General features: G+C 41.4%; 1 protein-coding gene across 1 annotated transcript in view; it reads left to right on the top strand.

Annotated features, from left to right (window-relative positions):
• Nucleotides 1-19,804, top strand: part of gpr158b (G protein-coupled receptor 158b) — a 124,652-nt gene that overhangs the window by 73,911 nt on the left and 30,937 nt on the right. Inside the window, exons 6-7 of the mRNA XM_079651011.1 lie at nt 3,160-3,269; nt 5,275-5,513. Coding sequence (XP_079507137.1) covers nt 3,160-3,269; nt 5,275-5,513 — 349 coding nt within the window. The remainder of the gene's footprint in view (nt 1-3,159; nt 3,270-5,274; nt 5,514-19,804) is intronic.

Raw genomic sequence — 19,804 nt, 5'->3', positions numbered from 1 at the left:
CATAACTCTTTGAAAGAAAGTAATTACTATTTCCCCGATTGTTTATCTATTCCTTGAAAAAAAAGAAAAGGAAATGTCAGTAAAGCATATATTGATGTTCAAGCTATGAGTCATGCCAAGCTGCTTTCAACATAATTACTGACATTTAAGAATGTGTATTTGTCAGAAATATGGATGGATTCTTTTGGTTATAAATAACTTTCAAAATGATTATGGAACCTTTTCTTTTAATACCGGATACCAAATAATTTATACAATCCTGAGCTGCAACGGCGGGCCACAGTAGGTGGCGGAGCATTGAAAGGAGCAGCTATAATTCCTGTTCTTGGGTATAAAATGGACTTGGCTCCCCGCTTTCTCGTGACCGGCATACTAATGAATGAATTTGGCGCAGCGAGGTTTTGATGAGGATTGTGGATGGAAGGAAACTGTTGCTTTAAACTCTGTGTGACAAATTCTTAATCATGAGGTGAGAGAAATGTCTGTATAGAGCTGAACTGAGACTGGATGGACTGAAGGCTGGAAATAGGGACGCTATGACAGCTTAATTGCACACTGAGTCGCGTTTTGGTAGAAAACTGATCAGCTTGTCATTACACAAACATGGTCAAATGGTAATGATAAAAGCAAGAAACACGCTGCGGTGGAGTAAATTGCTAATTTTAACGTAACCCTAGCTCAAAACATGCTCACTGTGAGTCATCTTGAGAATGTATTTTAATTCAAACTTCCTGAATAGCTGTTAAATATTTTCATTTTATAATAATTTCTTTGTGCCATACCATTTACCCTGCATTTATTTTGGAGGTCACACACAAGTAAACAATTTAATCCATTACACAACCCTAACCCTTAGATATTATGTTTGCTAGAGAACACATCTTACAGCCAGAATGCTACACCCTCAGTGTTGTTTTTTTAGTTGAGGCAATAATGGTTTGAGGTGTTGTTGTTGCTAAGGCTTAATTACTCTGGATAGCTGCGGTCTCTCGGATGATGAGGCATCTTAAGAGCTGGGATATATTACTGGCTGTACTCCACTGGGATATGTTTATCTGCATCTGTAATGATATTCAACTTGCTGTCAGAGGCAATGTGACTGAATGGAGTTCGAATTGACTCGGGCTAACATTGTAGCTGCTCCATCAACACTCAACCGTCCTCTAAATAAGGTTTAATATGGCAGAGAGGTATTGTTCAGACAAATATATATAACATGTAAAGCTATATAGACTCACCAACATTTAAGTTTGTTAATGGTCATGTCAAGTGACTAAAGGTGGATTCACTTACCTGTTTCTCTATTTCGTTGGTGACAGTAGGAGAATCTCAACATCGACAGCTTTAGTTTGTCAGTATCAATGTATCAATGTATACTTGCGTGAATAGGCAAATGGCTCCCATCGTATGTAAACTTGCCACATGAAAAATGTTCTCGCATTCCGTGTGCAATCACCCAAACAGACTTCACAGGGGAAAAAATAGCATTGTTTGATACTTCTTCTGTTTAGAAATAGTTGTAAGATCTGGCAAAGCATTGATTTATAATTAGAAAAAAAAAATGTTGTAACTACTTCTCTGAGACAGTATGTCACGTCTTTATTGTAGGTCTTGTTTTTTTAGTTATTTTTATGATTGTTTTCAATAAAGAAATTAGGAGAAAAACTAGAAAATAAGCTTAAATTGAAACGTGTAAGCATAAAATACTTGCTAGAGGGAGGCTCGAGGCAGAAGAGCCTCAGTTTTTATTTTTTACCAAAAGTTTGTATGCTGCTCACTGGCTGGCTTAGTAATCACCTGTCAGTGCTTTGACATTGGGGACCTGGTATAAAGATGCGTCATAAAGGGATTTATTTGATTGCATTCATCATTCATCAGGCGATTTACATGCGGAACAATCATTAGCCTTTTGGCGTTCAGCGATCATCAAACTTCCTGTGCATATTTTGTGTGAACTGATGCAGAGCACATTTGTACAGGCTGAATCAGAAAGCGGTCATTCTTTAACATCGTGGCGGATGTCTATCCATCAGGTGAGCCAGGCAGCTTTCTTTGCTTCAGTGGAAATGTGCTCAGAGTCACTGCACAGGTTCTTCCGCTTCACTCGGGTCACTGGAGATTTGACAAGTAGCGCCCCGCTGAGCCATATACTATTCAAATAAAACGCAGCTTTAACAATAGTGCAAATGGGAGCTCTGAACTGTACAGCTTGACATGTGAGACTATTTCTAAGAAAAGAAGGAAAGGCTGACATTTTAAGAGCCATTTAATAAAGGTATTTTTAAATTCAAATGACATAGAAACCATACAAAAAGAATGTTGGCTGTATATGTGCACATACAGAAACATCCACGCCCTGAAAATACAAAGGAACAAGGGATGTTAACGCTTACGACTATTGTGGAAAACGTATCACGTAAAAAAAGGAAAAATAATCACACTATCAAGTTTGTTCCCAACTTCCAGCACATATTTTTAACATTAAATATATTGTATAAGCCAAGATAAGCACAAACTACAACTAAAGACCATTGGACATAAGTGAGCAGTTTAACGTCGCACCTAATCCATGACCAACGGCGACTGCACTCGTTTGTTTTAGCTGATTAAGATGCTAATTTTTGAAGTTGAGTAGGAGTGGGAGAAGAAAGACACTGTCACCACTGTAGGAAATGATAGTGCTCGCAATATGAACACCCCTATAGAATCCTAGGATGTGTAGCGCACATTAAACAGGGTGATCACAGCTACTTTGATGCTTTAGGCAAGTGTCGTAATGTTGTTAGACTTCATCCCAATAATTAAATAATCAATCATGATTAATCACAGATTATTATTGTGATTAACGCAATTATATTATTTAATCGATAGACACCACTCAAATGAACATGCAAACAATCACACTCTGGGGTTGTTAAATACCACCAGTGAGAGAACAACTAACGCTTCAGACTCTAACAGCTGATATGCTCTGGCAGCTGACATATGAACAACATATTTAGTAATACAAAGGGGATTACTGCCTCCTGCTCTGGTTCTCACATATTGTCATCTCTGATTCCTTCTTATATGAATATCAGTGTGACAGCAGTGGGTGTGCCATGCTCTGTTTGTAAAAAAAAGAATATATATAATGTGTGTGTCTGTTTCCCTCTGCAGGTGATGATCCTGTTCTTCCAGCCCAGTGTGTTTCGCTGTATCCTCCTGAGGTGGGTGCGCCTCCTGGGTTTCTCCGTCATGTACGGCACCGTCATCCTCAAGCTGTACAGGTAGGCCTGGAATCATCTTGAGGCATTTCCTGTTTGTCTACTTCTTCCCTCCTCCTCCCTCCTCTCTTTTCTTCTTCTTAATTTCCTCTCCTTGCCTCTTCTCCTTATCTTATTTGTTCTCAGCTCCATTTCTCTTCATTTATCTCCTTGTTGCCTTTATGTCTTTTGCTTTTCTTCTCCTTTCGCCATCTCATAACCTCTATTCTCCTCTTTTCCTATCTCCTCTCCTCACCTCGTCTCCTTTCCTTTCTTCCCATCTCCTCCCCTCCCCTCATCTCCTCTCCCTTCTCAACCTAATTTCCATTTGTTTCCTTGCCCCTCATCCCCTTTACCGCCTCCTCTACTTTCCTGATCCATCCTTTCCTTTCCTCTCTCCTCTCCTTCCCACATCCACTCTCCTTTCTTCTGTTTATATACTTTTGATTATCACCTCTCCATTTTCCTCTCATATCTCCTCTCCTTTACTCACCATCTTCTCTCATTTCCTTATCTCCATTACCATTCCTTTCCCTGCCTCATCTAATCTCCTTTCCTTGCCTCAACTCTCATCCTTCCATCTCCTCCTATCTCCTCATCCCCTTCTCACATCATCTCCTTTTCTTTCCTGATCTCCTTTCCTCTCCTGATATTAATGTGCCCTATGTTAGTGTTTTTCAGCTTCAATAATTCAGCCTCTTCTCAGTCTGCACTCACATAGATGTGCACGAGGTCCATAAGCACATTTGAATTCCTCTCTGTGCTTCCTGCTGAAGTATCTATTCGTAAACACACTCACTTCTTGCTCTCCAGCTCCGGGCGAGTGTTGCCGATATGGTAGAAGGAGGCCAAAGGCCAGCGAGAGTGTTCCCTTGGTAAAATTACCAATTAGATTTTTTCCCAGGCTCGCTGTGTGTGAAGTGTGCCCCGGGGCCAAGCTCTTACAGCCCGGTCTCGTTGAATATATCAGAGATACGATAGATTTGTCACAGTCTTGTCGAAGAGAGAGCAGATCGGTGCAGCACGGAGACCATAAAAAGAGAAGTGACTGTTTTTAGAGAGAAAAGCTCTCCTTACCCAGCATCAGATTACTTTAAAACTATTCTGGCTGATGAGTAGCATTTTTAATTCCCTTTGCAGAGGCGCTGTTGTGTTTTGCTTGCAGTGGAGATACTGTGCAAATACTGACTCACTCTGCATGCATTCATTTTAATGTTTGTTCAAATAGCATTTGTTTAACCATCACTGAGATGAAACTGGCACCCATATGACCAGATGCATTATAATATGTTTATTGCACTAATTAAATACAGTTAAAATGTAAATAATTCCTCATAACAATAATCATTACACATCACAACGCATTTTATAATGACTCAAGCTCAAATATAACGTGAGGATCATAATGTATGACAGTTAGTACATAGGTTATTATAGAGGCAATACATAGTCATTAATGTTATAATGCATTATAATAGGATTATAAGTGATGCTAAGTGATAATAGTTTGCTTTTCGGAAACTGAAACAAAACATGGTACTACATTTCTTTACTAAGGGAAGAAAAGAAGAGTTAAATAAACACTTTCTACATAATTATGAAGTACAATTATACTTCATGATTATTTGTATAAAGCATTATAAATCTTGAGTGCTAATAAGTAAAGCAATAGAGCACTATAAGTAAATAATAGCAAGTTTGTTGATAACGGTTTTAAACACAGGTATCATAGAAACTGTTGTAGTCAAAGATGTCCAAATAAAACTGTTAAAAAAAAAGAATCTGTAACCTTAATCTCCACCAAGACAAATTCCTGCCCTCCGCTGATATCTTCTCTCCCCATAAGAGATGTTACAAAATGAATTACCGAACAAGAATTAATTGAATTCTCACTGAACATTTAATTCAAGTGGACATGCTAGAAAGGGCAAAAGCTGGGGGCAAGAGATATCAATTGCTGGGAGAGAATATGTGACTCACTTCTCATAATTTCACCCAGCAATCTCAAAGTACTTCTTCACCTCATCAGGGTGCTGAAGGTGTTCCTGTCCCGCACTGCCCAGAGGACGCCCTACATGACCAGCTGGAGGGTGCTGCGGCTGCTGATCGTGATCCTGCTGGTGGTGCTCTGGTTCCTGGTGGCCTGGACCTCCGCTGTGTGCCAGAACCCAGAACTGAGCCCGGCTCTGATCACCGCCGGCCTCACCCCAGAGGGCCTGCAGTTCAGCATGTGTCTGCTGGACCGATGGGACTACATGATGGCTGTCGGTAAGCAAGTGTTCTGTATTCCTGTACCTACAATGGATGTATTAAAGGTCCCATGTCATGCTCTTCCGGTTATTACCCGTCCCCTTGTGTGTTACAGTATGTAGCTTTTTCTGCATGTAAACGGTCTGCAGAGTCACAAACCCTCAAAGTACACCCTGTAGCGAGTAAAACTCTAACACAGAAAATACCTGGCTATGCCGCCCCAGAATGCCTCGTTGGAGATTTTTCTTTTTCCATTTTTTTCTTCTTGGGTATAGTGACGTAGTAGGGGTTTCACCAACTAATCGACTAGTCGACTACCTTTACCACTAGTCGGCGCTGTAGGCCCTAGTCGACTAGTCGTGGAAAAAAATGGAGGTAAACTAGGTGCTGCAAAATGCTACAAAACACGTCCGACATTCTTATGTATGGCAGTACTTTAACGAAGATGTAACCAACTCCACAGTGAAGTGTCAGTTGTGTACAGCTGTACTGAAGTACAATACAAATGCATCTGCTATGCGCAACCATCTGAAGATGAAGCACCCGCTGCCGACAGCTAGCACTAGCAGTAATGCTAGCACCAGTGAGCAACGGACCGGCGTCAGCACTGAACAGAGGCAAACGAACAGCAAGAAAACACGGGTCAACAGTGATGCGGATGATGAGCTACGGGATTACTGCCAGCGGACACCGCATATCCCCACAATGGATAATCCACTGGAGTGGTGGGCAGAAAACGTGCACCGCTTCCCCCGCTTTCGAGGAGCTACCTGGCTATTCCAGCCACAAGCACCCCGAGTGAGAGGGTTTTTTCACTGGCAGGCAACACTGTCACCCGAAAGCGGTCAAGCCTCCTTCCCTCACATGTCGATGCATTGGTGTTCAAACCAAAAATATGGAAAGGTGGACGTTATCGTGGAGGACAGCGAAGTGTTGCGCAATGCGCTGTTGCGCACTGGATTTACGTGGCATTTATGTAAACAAGAGTTTTTTGCTGTCGATTTTGGTGAATCCAGTGTTTGTTATTTACTCAGCCATGTAACACAAATTAAAATGCAGTGTTTAATGTTACTGTATGAGTTCCAATAGAAAATACAGTTGTAAACCTCTCTTTATGTGTCTCTATTATGACGTAACGACTAGTCGACTAGTCGACTACCATTTTGAAAAACTAGTCGACTAGTAAATATTGGTAGTTGTGAAACCCCTATGACGTAGTGATCAATCCGCGGACTTCCTCACACACACTCAATCTTTTCTCAGCTGCAGCTCCTCAGATTTCTCAGCCTGAACTCAGCCTGAGACGGCGGGACGCGGCGAGGCTCGGACGCGGCGAGGCTCGGCCTCGGCCTTAGCACACACACAGACTCACAGCCAGGCTGCGGGTGTGTGTGTGTGCTCGGGCTGGGTTTCGCTGTGTCTCGCTGTCTCGCAGACCCCACGCAGCAACCAGGAAACGACACCAGTAAGCTAGCTCGAACTGTCCGCTCCAGCAGCGAGCCCCGCAACGTTCCGCCAACACGGCACCCAGACCCCACGCAGCATTCTCATCCGTTTGTCATTACTGGTGTCATTTTCTAGTTGCTAACGCCATTGTAACACATAAACACTGATGTTCCGCTGTAACGGTGGTTGACTAATCAGAACAAAGTGGGCGAGCTGACCAATCAGAGCAGTAGGCTCACAGGGGGGGGGGGGGGGGGGGGCAGGAGCTCCAACAAGCCGTTTAGAACAGAGAGTGAATACACATACTATACAGTAGGGATCACCAACTACATTTGTCCAAGGGCCAAAATGTATCCAATTGACACTTTTGCAGTCCAGTGATTTTTATATATAGCCCAGAATTTTTAAGTTGTTGACCGGGGGGTGCTAGTGGAGCACGCTCAGGTACTGCGGAGCGCATAACAGACTCTTCACGCTAACGAAGGTTTACTTCTTCTTCAGCGTAGGGAAGGCTACGCAGTACGCAGGCTACAGTCCTGCAGCTGCTGCCTCTCTGTTGGACTCTGTTGTGGGGGGGGGTGCATATATACTGTGAAGTCGCCGGAGCCTCACAGCGGGACTACTGCTGCGGAGCGCATAAAGCAGTCTCTTCCCGCGAACCAAGGATCACTTCTTCTTCAGGGCAGGGAAGGCTACGCAGTGCGCAGTCTACTGTCCCGCAGCTGCTGCCTCTCTGTTGGACTCCGGTACTGGTGCACATTACTCACGAGACGTTTTTTTTTTTTTTAAATGAGTGGGGGGCGAACGCACTAACGACTCCGCCAACGCCACAATCACCCCCGCCGTGCGGGCCGGATGAGAATGTCTGGCGAACCAGAGATGCTGTATGAAAAACCAATGTGATTTTGGAACATTGAACAATGTAAATCTATTCTAGTAGACCTCAACAATGGAACTATGATCAGTAGAAATGGCCATGTCATGGGACCTTTAAGAGAACTGGGTACAGCGTTGGAGGCGGGGTCCCATCACTTCCTATGAATGTTGCTCATTGGCACATGGAGCCAAACATGGAGCGATTCAAGGACAACAATATCAGGATCTGGTCCCATAGAACACGCCCACTAAGCTCCGCCTTCAGGTCACTCTGTCACGACCGATCTCAGCTCAGTCAGATAAATGGAGGGAACACAACTCTGGATTGAACTTTTAGTGCATTTTACAACTTTTAGGACCTACGTAAGGGCTTTTCATGTGTTTGTAGTTGATGTAGTCAATACAAAAATATACGCTAATTTACCAAAGGCTCTTTCCCAATGTAAGTCAACGAAAGCGCATATATTTAGGGCTAAATTAGTTACGTGACTAAATGGAAGTTTTGTACCAGTGTTTGGCTACTACGAAAATGTACTGCAACGCTAAGCTAGCCTCCGTGGGGCTTGTACATGTATTACATTTTTGGTCCCACTTGACACTTACTGTAAGGAGCTTTTGGGCTTATAGCTTGGGCTTGAGGGTAGCCTGGGTAAGGCTTACATTTAGTTTAGAAAATGCATCAAGGGTCAGGTGCCTCATACAGTACCTCTACTGACTAATCATTTTCGTTGTCATGCTTCAAACACATTTTTTGAAGCATGACATTTTTTCTCCACCAAATGACTCATAAGTTGTGTTGCATTCTAGCCATTTGTATGCTTTGTTAAGTATTTCAAATTGTGCTGAAAACGCTGAAAGTTCTTGAAATAATGCAAAATAGTTTTTAGGTTTGGCTCATTTGAGAATGTTGATGCACCCAGAAAGGCAAAAGGTTATTTTCTTTAACTTGCTGAAGGATCAGTAAACTTCAACATCCTTTTTTATCTCAGTTCAGTGCGGACTTATAGGACAGTCGGTAAAAATAACTCCTATGATTGAGCCTCTTATAAAAAGCATCTTGAAGGTACCCTTGGGAGTTTTTGACTTAATGAACGTCTTAATGTGTTGGCTTAAATTCCTGACCTCATTGAAATAAGTTTTCAACAGTAAAGCAGCACCATCTCACATATTTACAGTCCTCTGAAGGCACTGGCAGTAAATGGATTGCTGGCAGTAAATGGATTGCTGACAAAAATAGAAGGTACTTTTGGAAGTCGTTCAACTGCATCTTGATATTTCCAGCGAGTATTAAGCACAAAGCAGCCATTGTTGTTCAAGTGACAAATAACGTCAGACGGGAATAAACAGGTATTTGCTGGCAAATCTTGTACAAGTGTGATAAACTTCTTTGCTTCGGCGGGTTCTTTGTTGGAGATAAATAGAGTCACCTCTTAAAGCGAGGGATAAAATTCTCCAAAACATGCCGCTCCACTCGCCAAGAGATATGATTGTTCTGGAATAAGTGTTTATTCAGTGGCATGCCCCCAAAGGAGCGTCTTGCTCTAAACTTGAGGTTGCAGTCGTGAATTTTGATGGCGGTGTCCATTGTTTGATTTGCCTGAAAGGTTTAGCCACAAACCCTTTAAGCGTAAACTGCTGTGTATTGCGTTCACAATTGGATGCTATAAACAGGATGGAGCAATACTCTCTTAGAGTGTCTTGGAATGCCACCAGCATTAAAGCAGGTGACACCAAGTCATGTATTTTACCATAAACATGTCAAACTCTTCCAAGAGTGCATGCCGATCTAGTTTTACCAAACAACGTCACCGGGTAAGGCAAAAAGGACCCAAGTGTAGTACAAAAGAAGGGAGGCAGAAATGAAGAACTAAAAGCTTGCTCAAAACTTTAAAAAACAAGCATGGTTAAACAACAGGAAAGTTGGCAAACAAAAAAAGGAATATTCCAGTCATAGGAAACTTGGGAAGCTGAACCAAACCGAGGAAGACAATGGCAGCAGGAAACATGAACAGGGATACATTTACACGGACAGCCATATATAGATACAGGACTAATTGCATTGACAAGAAACAGCTGGAGTACGCAGGTAAAGAGAAAAGGGCAGCAAGGAGATCACACACAGGTGGAAATAATCATGGCAGGGCAAACAATTACAAATGTTATGTCCATGAGCTCCAAAGAGTAATGTGGAAACAAAATGGAAGTTACAAATAGTGTTTGAACAAGACATTACTATCTGTTTCTAAGTTATTGTTCCAATGTTAAAAAAAATGAAAAAGAATGCATGTATCTGCCTCGGGATCCTTTCTTGGCCCATGCTACACCTTTCCACCAAGTAAAAAAGAAAATGAGGCAGTTTCTCTCTAATCCTGCCAACAGAAACCAAACCATAAACTTGACCTTCTTTGTAGAGGTACTGTATGTGATGGCCTCAGCCACACTACACTGCACTCTCACCTTCAGTAGTTTTGCTTCAGTGCAGCTGCAATAAAACATGCCAATTAACACCACACATTTGTCCATTGGGGGAGGTTACTTCCTTGTTCAGCAAAGGGCGTGGCCGAGCACTGAGGACTCATAAATACTGCAAGGGGCCAATTGGGAAAGATTGGGACAAACCACCTGCTTCCATGTCAAAGGGGGGATTTGGGTTTTGCTAGTGTCCTTTGTGTATTCTGTTACTATTAATTATCCCTTGGTTTCAACTTGGTTTGGCCAAGCCACTATAGGTTCCTTGGTTTGTCATTGTACCAGGTCAGTTTGTTGAGTTAACGGCAGGGTGGGATTTTCGCGGAGGCCATGACGGCCATGGCCGTCGTAGCCCCTCGGTCTGGCCGTTATGCCCCACAAATAATTGTACGTCCTACGGCCACCATGGCCTTTGGGTCCCTCACACTGTTAAAATCTCGAAGTTGCTTTAAAAGTGTCAGAACAGTGGTTTCTGAACTGCATTATGCTGCGTTAACAACGGACGCGATGCGAATATTCGCATCGCTCTAACTGCTGGAGTTTCACAGCGGCTGTCAGCTGTGTTTACTCCTGTCACAGGACGCGCTGGAGAGGGGGCGGGGCTTATATCCATGAAAATACTGTGGTGGAAACCAACTACGACAAAATTAACCTATTTTACCGTGATTTAATTGTAATTTACGTATCAAAATGATGCATTAACTAAATACTGATAACGGTTAGTAAAAAAAAAAACATGATTTAATGCTTTGACAAGTGTGCGGACAAGACGGCAGGTGAAAAACCTTTTAAAATGCGTGTTTTCTGAATGGAGATCGGATCGATCAGGCTAAACTAACGTTGTAGCTGCTCCGTCCAATCTCACACCAACGTCCTAAAGACAGAAATAAAGCAGCGACTGTATTCGCCATGACACAGACAGTCTGTGGTACACACACACACACACACACACACACACACACACACACACACACACACACACACACACACACACACACACACACACACACACACACACACACACACACACACACACACACACACACACACACACACACACACAGTCGTGGATATTTTAAACTCGTCAATACTGTAAAGATGTACAATGAGAGTAATCAATAATAAACTGGTGAAAGCAGGCAGCGTTGTCTTTTAAGATCTTTATTCGAGGCGCCTCGAAGGTACATGTCTCTCCCAGAGTATATATTAGTCTGCAGGAGTGCAAACAGGGTATAATGTGTGTGTGTGTGTGTTTTATAGAGGACTGATGCTGTGCAGGAGGTAATAAAGTTAAAGACTTTGACAGAAAACTGTTATCTTACAATCCTCCCATAGGGAGGACCGCATTCTTCAGGTACGACCTTGGCGGGATGCTCCCTTGTGGTTCAACAGGTCGAGTTGCTCCAATACAATTTCTAAGCATAATATAATCATTTGGCTTTACCATATAAAGTAACATAAGAAATTGCCACTACAACACACACACACACACACACACACACACACACACACACACACACACACACACACACACACACACACACACACACACACACACACACACACACACACACACACACACACACACACACACACACACAAACACACACACACACACACACACACACACACACACACACACACACACACACACACGATGTATGTGCAGAGTTTCCATGTCATCCGTATTTTTTTCTTATCAGAAATTTAAGTTATTTATTTGTAAGCTCCAAATCCAAATTTTTCCCTCAAGCCTTTGTGCCCTGGCATTTGGCCTTTCAGCCCTGAAAAAATGTGTGACACCAAAGGCCAAATGGCCTTGCCCCTAAAATGACGAAAATCCAAGCCTGGTTAACACCTGTTAAGTTGATGCCATGTTTCTTTGAAGTATTTTTTCTTGACCTCTTTTATATAGGCCTAGTTATTAGAAATGATTGATTTGTGATGTTTTCTTTGGACTTTTGGGTAAATAAAAAACTGAGTTTATTTAAACTACTCCTGTCTCCTGTTGCCTTACTGTTTGGTCCCTGACAAGGTAATAACATGGTATATATAAAATTATTAAAACATATTAAAGGAAATTTAAGGACGATGTATGTTATGCTTACACCATATGACATTTCACTTTCTTTTGATTCACATTCATCTATAGTTCTGAAACTATTTACCTAACCAAGCTGCTAATGTTCAGCTAGTTACTATGTATCAATTGTAAATTACAGATGTGATAAATATACAAACATCCTTTGCATATTGTTAACCACACAGTTAGGTCCATCGCACACACAAAGGCATTTTTCAAACAGAATTAGAATGCAACAGTTCTCCATTGTATTATTCTACACTCTCATGATCGCTAATAATTTATGTACAGTCCCTAAAATGGCCAGAATCTATAACACTGTCACGCTAACAAGCATGAAAAGTGATTGAATTGGTTAAAAGTTTTAGCTTCTCCCCTCATGTATCCGGTGAGTATCCAGAGGGCCTTGTCTGTGCACTACAGTGGCTTCCTTAATGGCAGACTCTTGAAGCAGGAGGCAGTGATGGGCACCTCACTGAGGCCAGTCTGACAGCAGGGGAGACTAATCCTGTTTGGGAAGAGGCAAAAGGATGGATCCCTTAGAGATGCGTCTGCCTCTGAAAAGTGATAGACAGGCCGACACAGAGCGGGGGGGGGGGGGCAGGGAATAAGAAGAGAGGAGCCTGTGAAGTATGACGCTTGGAGGGATGTGCCCTAATAAGTGAAGGTGTGTGTCGTGACATAAACGCAGCACTTTAAACGGACAACAATCCTTCAGTTTGGGTTTTAACACTAGTTGTGTGTTGGTGTGTATTTGTGTTTTAAGACAAGACAGGAAATTAGGGATCCCTGCTGGTATTTGTGGCTGCCAATGAGAAAAAAAGCTGAAGGACAGGAAGCACCCTGCGAAGCTGCTCTGGAGGATTTTCAACAATGCTTGATACACTTGTGGAAATTAATGTAATTTATTTTTTTGTGTGCGTCACACTTGTTTCGTTATTATACTGACAAAAGAACAAATGTCGGTCTATAAATTAATACATCAGAAACCTTTTTTGTGTTGAAATGCAGAGCAAACCGGAGCAGTATTGATAACGCCAACAATAAGTAATTCATTTCAATAAGCAATTAATCTGCATTGGTTGGAATTTTTATCCTTTTCCTCTCGCAAGCAGCTCTCTCTGCATCCCGACTCATAGGCTAAGTACCAACTAATTAGTGATGATTTATGGACTGTGCCGATTCATGAATATTAATGTACTGTAATCCCTGTAAATGCTTTATGGACTCATATGCCAACACAGTGCTTGGCACAGTGGGGCTTGCAGTCTGCAAACATAAGCTCATATAGAGTAAAACCTCTGACTCTGTCACTTGGAATTATTCTATGGAGTGTATAATAAGTGAACATATTTTCAAACATGTTTTTTCCCTCTTGCCAAAATAAAGCTTAGTTTTTTTAATCAGAGCAGCAAATACAAGATGTGGGTTACTTCAAGACATAACCTCTTGAACACAATATAATACATTATTATTGATTTTTGTAGTTCTGTCAAATGCCATTTCACTGACAAGATGATAATGAGCATTCTGTGCACATATTGTAGGCTTAAAATTAAATTAAATTTGGAGGGATGTAACCCTCTTTAATGGTCACACATGTAGAGCACACAGCACACACACAGTGACATTTGTTATCTGCATTTAACCCATCATAGTACCAGGAGTCTAGTACTAGGAGCAGTGGGCAGCAATTTTGCAGCAATGGGAGTGGGGGGGTTGTCCGGTTCCTTGCTCAAGGGCACCACGGCAGGGCACGAGGTGAACTGGGACTTGGGGCTACGGTACTTTCTGGAATAAGTTGATAACGGCGAAAAGAGCTATCTCTTTAAATATGTCCTCCCTCTACATTGCAATTGGGCTGTGTGACCTTTCGTGAGATTAGGTGATACACTGTTGAGGAAGCACCTGCCTTTCAAACTGTTAAAATACAGGAAACTCTCGCTGAATTTGAAACTACATTATTGCCAGAACAAAGTGTCAAGGATTCTCTCTTCTGTGTTTCATTCGGTGTGAAGTGAATAAAAGTATTGCAGTGTAATTTAACAGTTGCTGTGTCTCAATTTGACACTTACTTCCTACACTTTGTCATAAATCGCACACTGCTGTTCCCTCAGGTGACGATTAGTGTTCTGAGCTAACTAGCTTATAGTTAGTGTTAGCAAACGCTGCTCAGTTGTCCCAATACAATTAACCATGGCTTAATTTCGAAACTAGTATAGTGGAATGCAGTGGCGGCTGGTGGAAAATATTTTTGGTGGGGCTATGGAAATGGTGACAAACCATACTAGGGCATTTAAAATCAGGAGACTAAATACGAACATTGTGTGTGTGTGTGTGTGTGTGTGTGTGTGTGTGTGTGTGTGTGTGTGTGTGTGTGTGTGTGTGTGTGTGTGTGTGTCATACTTGCCAACCCTCCCGATTTTCTCCCGATTTCTGACAAAATCAGATTTACTCACGACTGTTTCCACTCTGACTTTAATACAGCTACACCATTGTTTGGTTTCCATGGTAGCGTGTCTCTTTAGCAGCGCGCGCAACTCAAAGTCTGAGAGGGTGAGGAAGATGAAAACTGAACAAGAATACAACTCGACCCTCTGATCACTTCTTTCCTGTAAAATACAGGTCCAGCCCACACATATGCTCCATGGTGCCACAGGCATTGCCCTTACAACTACAATAAGCATGTAAATGTTAATCTACAGCTCCGGCAATCCACTAGTACCGGAGTCTACACCTGCAGACAACTACTGTAGCGTCACCTTGGATACGAGTCCAAACAACTCACAGACACACAGGCCAGGTTGCTGAAAGGGCGCCCTTTGAGCATCAGATCTGACGACGCTGATTGGCTGAAATTATGTTTCGGCGGCATAGTTTACAGATAGCAACAGTCAGCTTGTTGGCTGCTGCTGCTCTGGCTGAGGGCTCCTTTCTACCGCCCGGACGAGAGAGGGTAATGATACACGCTGCGGCCAGGCAGGAAACATGTGACTTATCAGTAACTTTAGACATCGTAAAACAATTTTAAACAACATTTTATTGTAGATTATACATTTTACTGATACCAACTATATAATATTTACCTTGTTCTTTAAAAATAAAGAAAAAATATATATATATGTTTTCGAAATATAATTTTTTATTTATTTTAAATTTTTAATGACAATCAAACATGTGGGAAAAGGGGGGGCGGCGCCCCTAGCGCCCCTATGGGCCGGCCGCCATTGGTGGAATGTATATCAAATACTGAAAATACCATGTACACATTTTATTTGTTTAGTGCTGTGTTTACCTGAGCAACTGAAAATGTTGTTGCAACTTCCGTAACGTAGCTAAGATTGCAATTGCTTAATGTTCAGTGCTCCACACTCAACTTTTTGCCCATTTTGAATGTATACAGGTTCTCGGTATGTAAATTGAGACAGTGAGTAACTATATTTTGCAGGTTTTCCACAGTAAGTAAGACCAAAAGTGCTGCTTTCGTTTAAAATACAAGTACAACACAGACTCAATCAATGCTCAAAGGAAAACTTTAACTTTTCGGAGGATGAGAATCTTTTTCCTGAAAGCGAGATGAGAACATCGATGCAACTTTCATTTCTGTGTGCAGAGCTGGTGATTATCTTAGATTCAAATAGGGAACAGGGGAAATAGCTGGCCTTTTCGGAGGAGGTATTTATCCGTTTGTAGTACAACAGAAATCACTATTCCTAATAGTTTTAAGGAATAAAATGTAACATAATCAAGTTTATAATTATAAATATAGATATTTATAAAGCCATCAAGTTTGGTGTATAAGTGCCGGTAAGGGATAATTAGCTCTGGAGCATTAGGCAAGTAACTAAAGCAATTAAACAACCCCGGGGACAATCATTCGAGAAAATGGAATTGTTAAACCAAAAGATCTCTAGCCAATTCAAAGACAACTTCAAAGACAACATTTTACAGAAACAAAACATCACCAGTGAACAATACAAAAAGTCACAACATTCTAGACCCTCCAGAAAAACGCGATTCTGTGATCGCAGAATTTACCGCATAATCAGCAAAATGGCGCAGATTTTTAAAAGGCCGCATATTTATCAAAAGGCCACATAATCCCCGCATTTTTCCACACAAAATTGAGAAAAAAAAAAGTTAACTCGTCTTGACGTGACGTCATCAGCTCGCGCATCACAGAATGTAAACAACAGTGTATAGATTGAACGTGTGGAGCTCACACGATAGAGAAAACACCAAGATGAACAAATCTAATCCATCTCATTTACCGACGAACATTTCTACTAAAGACCGGGCAAAAAGTGGGGGGAAACTATTCTGCACCCCGTGCAACTGTGTGTTGGAGCATAAGAGAACATAGACGGTGACGACCTACTTTGATTAATTCAAACATTCGAAAATTATTAATAAAGTCACTTCAACTAGGACTCAAATCATTGCTCCATCAAACGACACCTCTGTCTCTGCCCCCTGCTTTGCTGTTTTTGACCGTTTTGAGCCTATGACTCTGTCCTCTGTGCAGGAGATTGTCTCTCAGTTCTAAGTTAATAGGCAAAACAAAGACACCCTCCTTAACCACTATAAATTCATTTTTAATCCTCTTGCTTATTCTATTAATTTTCAAATTGTTTATCTAAGTTGTGTGACAAGCATGGTTAGGTTTGTAACAGAATACAAAACTAACTGTATTTAGCGCTATATTTGAAAAACAAGTAATCTGATTACAGTTAATGAATATATTTTTGGAACACTTAAAGGAATTATTAAAAAAAATGTAATCTTTATTATTACTAAAGCTAAAACCTAAAGAAACCATCACGGAACAGTTTTCTTTCCTTACCACTTAATTGTTTCAATAAAAACAAAAAGAGGCATTGTGAAAACTCCCTCTCTTGAGAACATCTCAACACTTCTCCTGTCTCTCTCTCTTTCCTCACTGCACCCTGCAGCTGCTTCTGTCCACATGCTTCTCATAAATCACACTAGATGGGAAAATCCACTATTATATTTAATTATAATAAAACCTTACCCTTAATGTACTTCATATACTCAGTAAACCTCTTTTTACTTTCCCTTAATGTTACTGTATCTAATATAAATGTGTCTTTGAAATATATTTAAGTACAATTCTTAGTTAATGACAAATACCATGAAATTCACAATGCAATGCAATGGTAACAATCAGTTCTCAAAACCTCTCATAAAAACCAAAATGTGACGTAACTGTATCCTACAAAAACTATGCTAAAAACAACAAATTATAGTTTGTTATTTATTTCAATATATCTACTACTTCAAATCACTCATTGATCTATTAATTGTCAATGTATTTCACTCCAACTTCAGATCACTCATTGATCATCTACTCCTTCTTTCAGGCATCAGAGAAAAGAGCAAGCAGACACATTCCGGGCTGCTGCTAACTCACGCTCTTCTCATTCAAATTCTCCTTCCAGTATGACTTCGTATTTTTTATCTGACTAGGTTGATTTGTGTTTACCTTTTATACTATTATTAATATACTGGACAATTATTGTCGTTACTCTTAAAGTCCTTATTCTATTTATTTGACTGCCCTGTCCTTAATTCAGACGTGCTCACAGTCTGAATCCAAAATTCAAAGTTTCCAGCGTGAAACAACACAGAATATTGTTATACACCCTGTTCGACACCAGAGGGCAGAAGCTGACCACGAATGAGCCTCCTCTGTCCGATGAAGCTCTCAGCTCTACAAACTATACTTCTGCTCTTTCCTCTCAATTATTACACAGATTCAACATAAAAAATCACACAGAGTTTATTCCCTTATACAGATGTAGCGATTCATTTCAGACAGTTTGAAACGCGAGGGCCGTGATTGGTACGTGATCTGCCCTCGCTCAAGGGAAAACCTCCAGCTTGACTTGAGACCGCCCCCGTGATAGATAAATGTAATTATAATGAAGCCAGCTGCAATGAATCATTGATCCACCAGGGGGTGCAGTGGGGTTCCACACTGGAGCTTATGTGAAATAAAGTGAGATACAGTATGCTGGATGTACAGCGGAACTTTGTTAAGATCCATATGTCACGGATATCATACTACTGTGCTAAATAAGAGACATGTAATCATTTACAAAACATCAACATGTTGTTATTTAACAAAATAATTGTGTTATTCGAAAAAACGAACGGGAGGAAATGCAGCCCGGCTCTCGATTTTTAATCCTAATTTAATCATCATCTTCACCACGATCATTTATGTTTATGTTCGCCGAATTGACATGAAATCACTGACACATATGAATATACTGTATTCAACTTCATTAAAACGTTATTAACGTGCCTAAACTCAGTAATTCACCAAAAATATGTATATTTTAAATGGAGCTTCGTCGGTCGATCAGGATCCCAAAGTGTAGCGGAGGGATCCTCATCTGGATGAAGGGTGTTATTTTCTCCATAAGGAACAAGTCGCTGCAAATTATCCCGCTTATTACATGGCCACATTCTCAACAAAGTAACGACATGACTCTCAATATTAATTTAAATGCTTTTATGGATTTAGAAAATGTTTTTATTGATTTAAAAAATAGTTGTATGCATAGACGTCGGAACTAGGGGTGCGGGGGGTGCGGCAGCACCCCCTCCCGTCAGCCTCAGGAATCACAGGATTAGCCTACGTTAAAAAAATAAAAATAAAGATTCTGAATTTAAACTCAATTTGTCTGACTTACATGTATTTCTTAATACAGATCTTTTGATGTGATATGCACCCTGCCTGGCTCAATACAGCAGCCTGGCTGGCATGGCATAGCTGTTGCTATGCAGACTGCATCTGACAGCTCACTGTGACGTTGGCCTATGTGTAAAAAAAAAAAAAAAAAAAGTAGCGGGAATTTTTTTTATGTTTGCTGTGTTCGCGGCTCTCATTTGTTTTTAGCATATGCATAGGCTACATGATTTGAGTTCAACTACGCCAGCTAGAACTAGCCTATGTCTCAAAAACGAATTTCAGATTTTTTTACAAATCCGCCCGACCCAGCTAAACGTCCGAGAGAGACACCTAGAGGCTGTGTGCCAGCAACCGGACAGCAGCAGCAGGCAGCCGAAGGGCCCGGCGGCCCTCGGCCTCGTCCTCCCTCCCCAGCGCCACAACCAGCACCCGGTGCTAGCCAAGAAGAGGCAATATCATGCAAACCACCACAGGATTACAATTTTCCTGCCAAGAAGTTGGGTGAGAACTTCACTCGTTCCTGCAAGGCCGCCTGGTTCAGAGAGTGGCCGTGGCTGGAATACATCGCGGTCAGTGATGGCATTGTGTGTGGTGTGTGCAGGTCAGCTGTCAAGCGCAAGTTGGTCGGGTCAGAACAAGCTGACAGTCCGTTTTTGAAAGATACGGGCTTTTCAAACTGGAGAAAAGCAAAGGAGAAAATCAGAGACCACGAGAAAA

This window comes from Notothenia rossii (assembly GCF_949606895.1).
Source record: "Notothenia rossii genome assembly, chromosome: 9".
NCBI classification, from domain to species: Eukaryota; Metazoa; Chordata; class Actinopteri; order Perciformes; family Nototheniidae; genus Notothenia; species Notothenia rossii.
The sequence above is the reverse complement of the archived record's forward strand: the minus strand, read 5'-3'. Positions and strand labels throughout refer to the sequence as shown.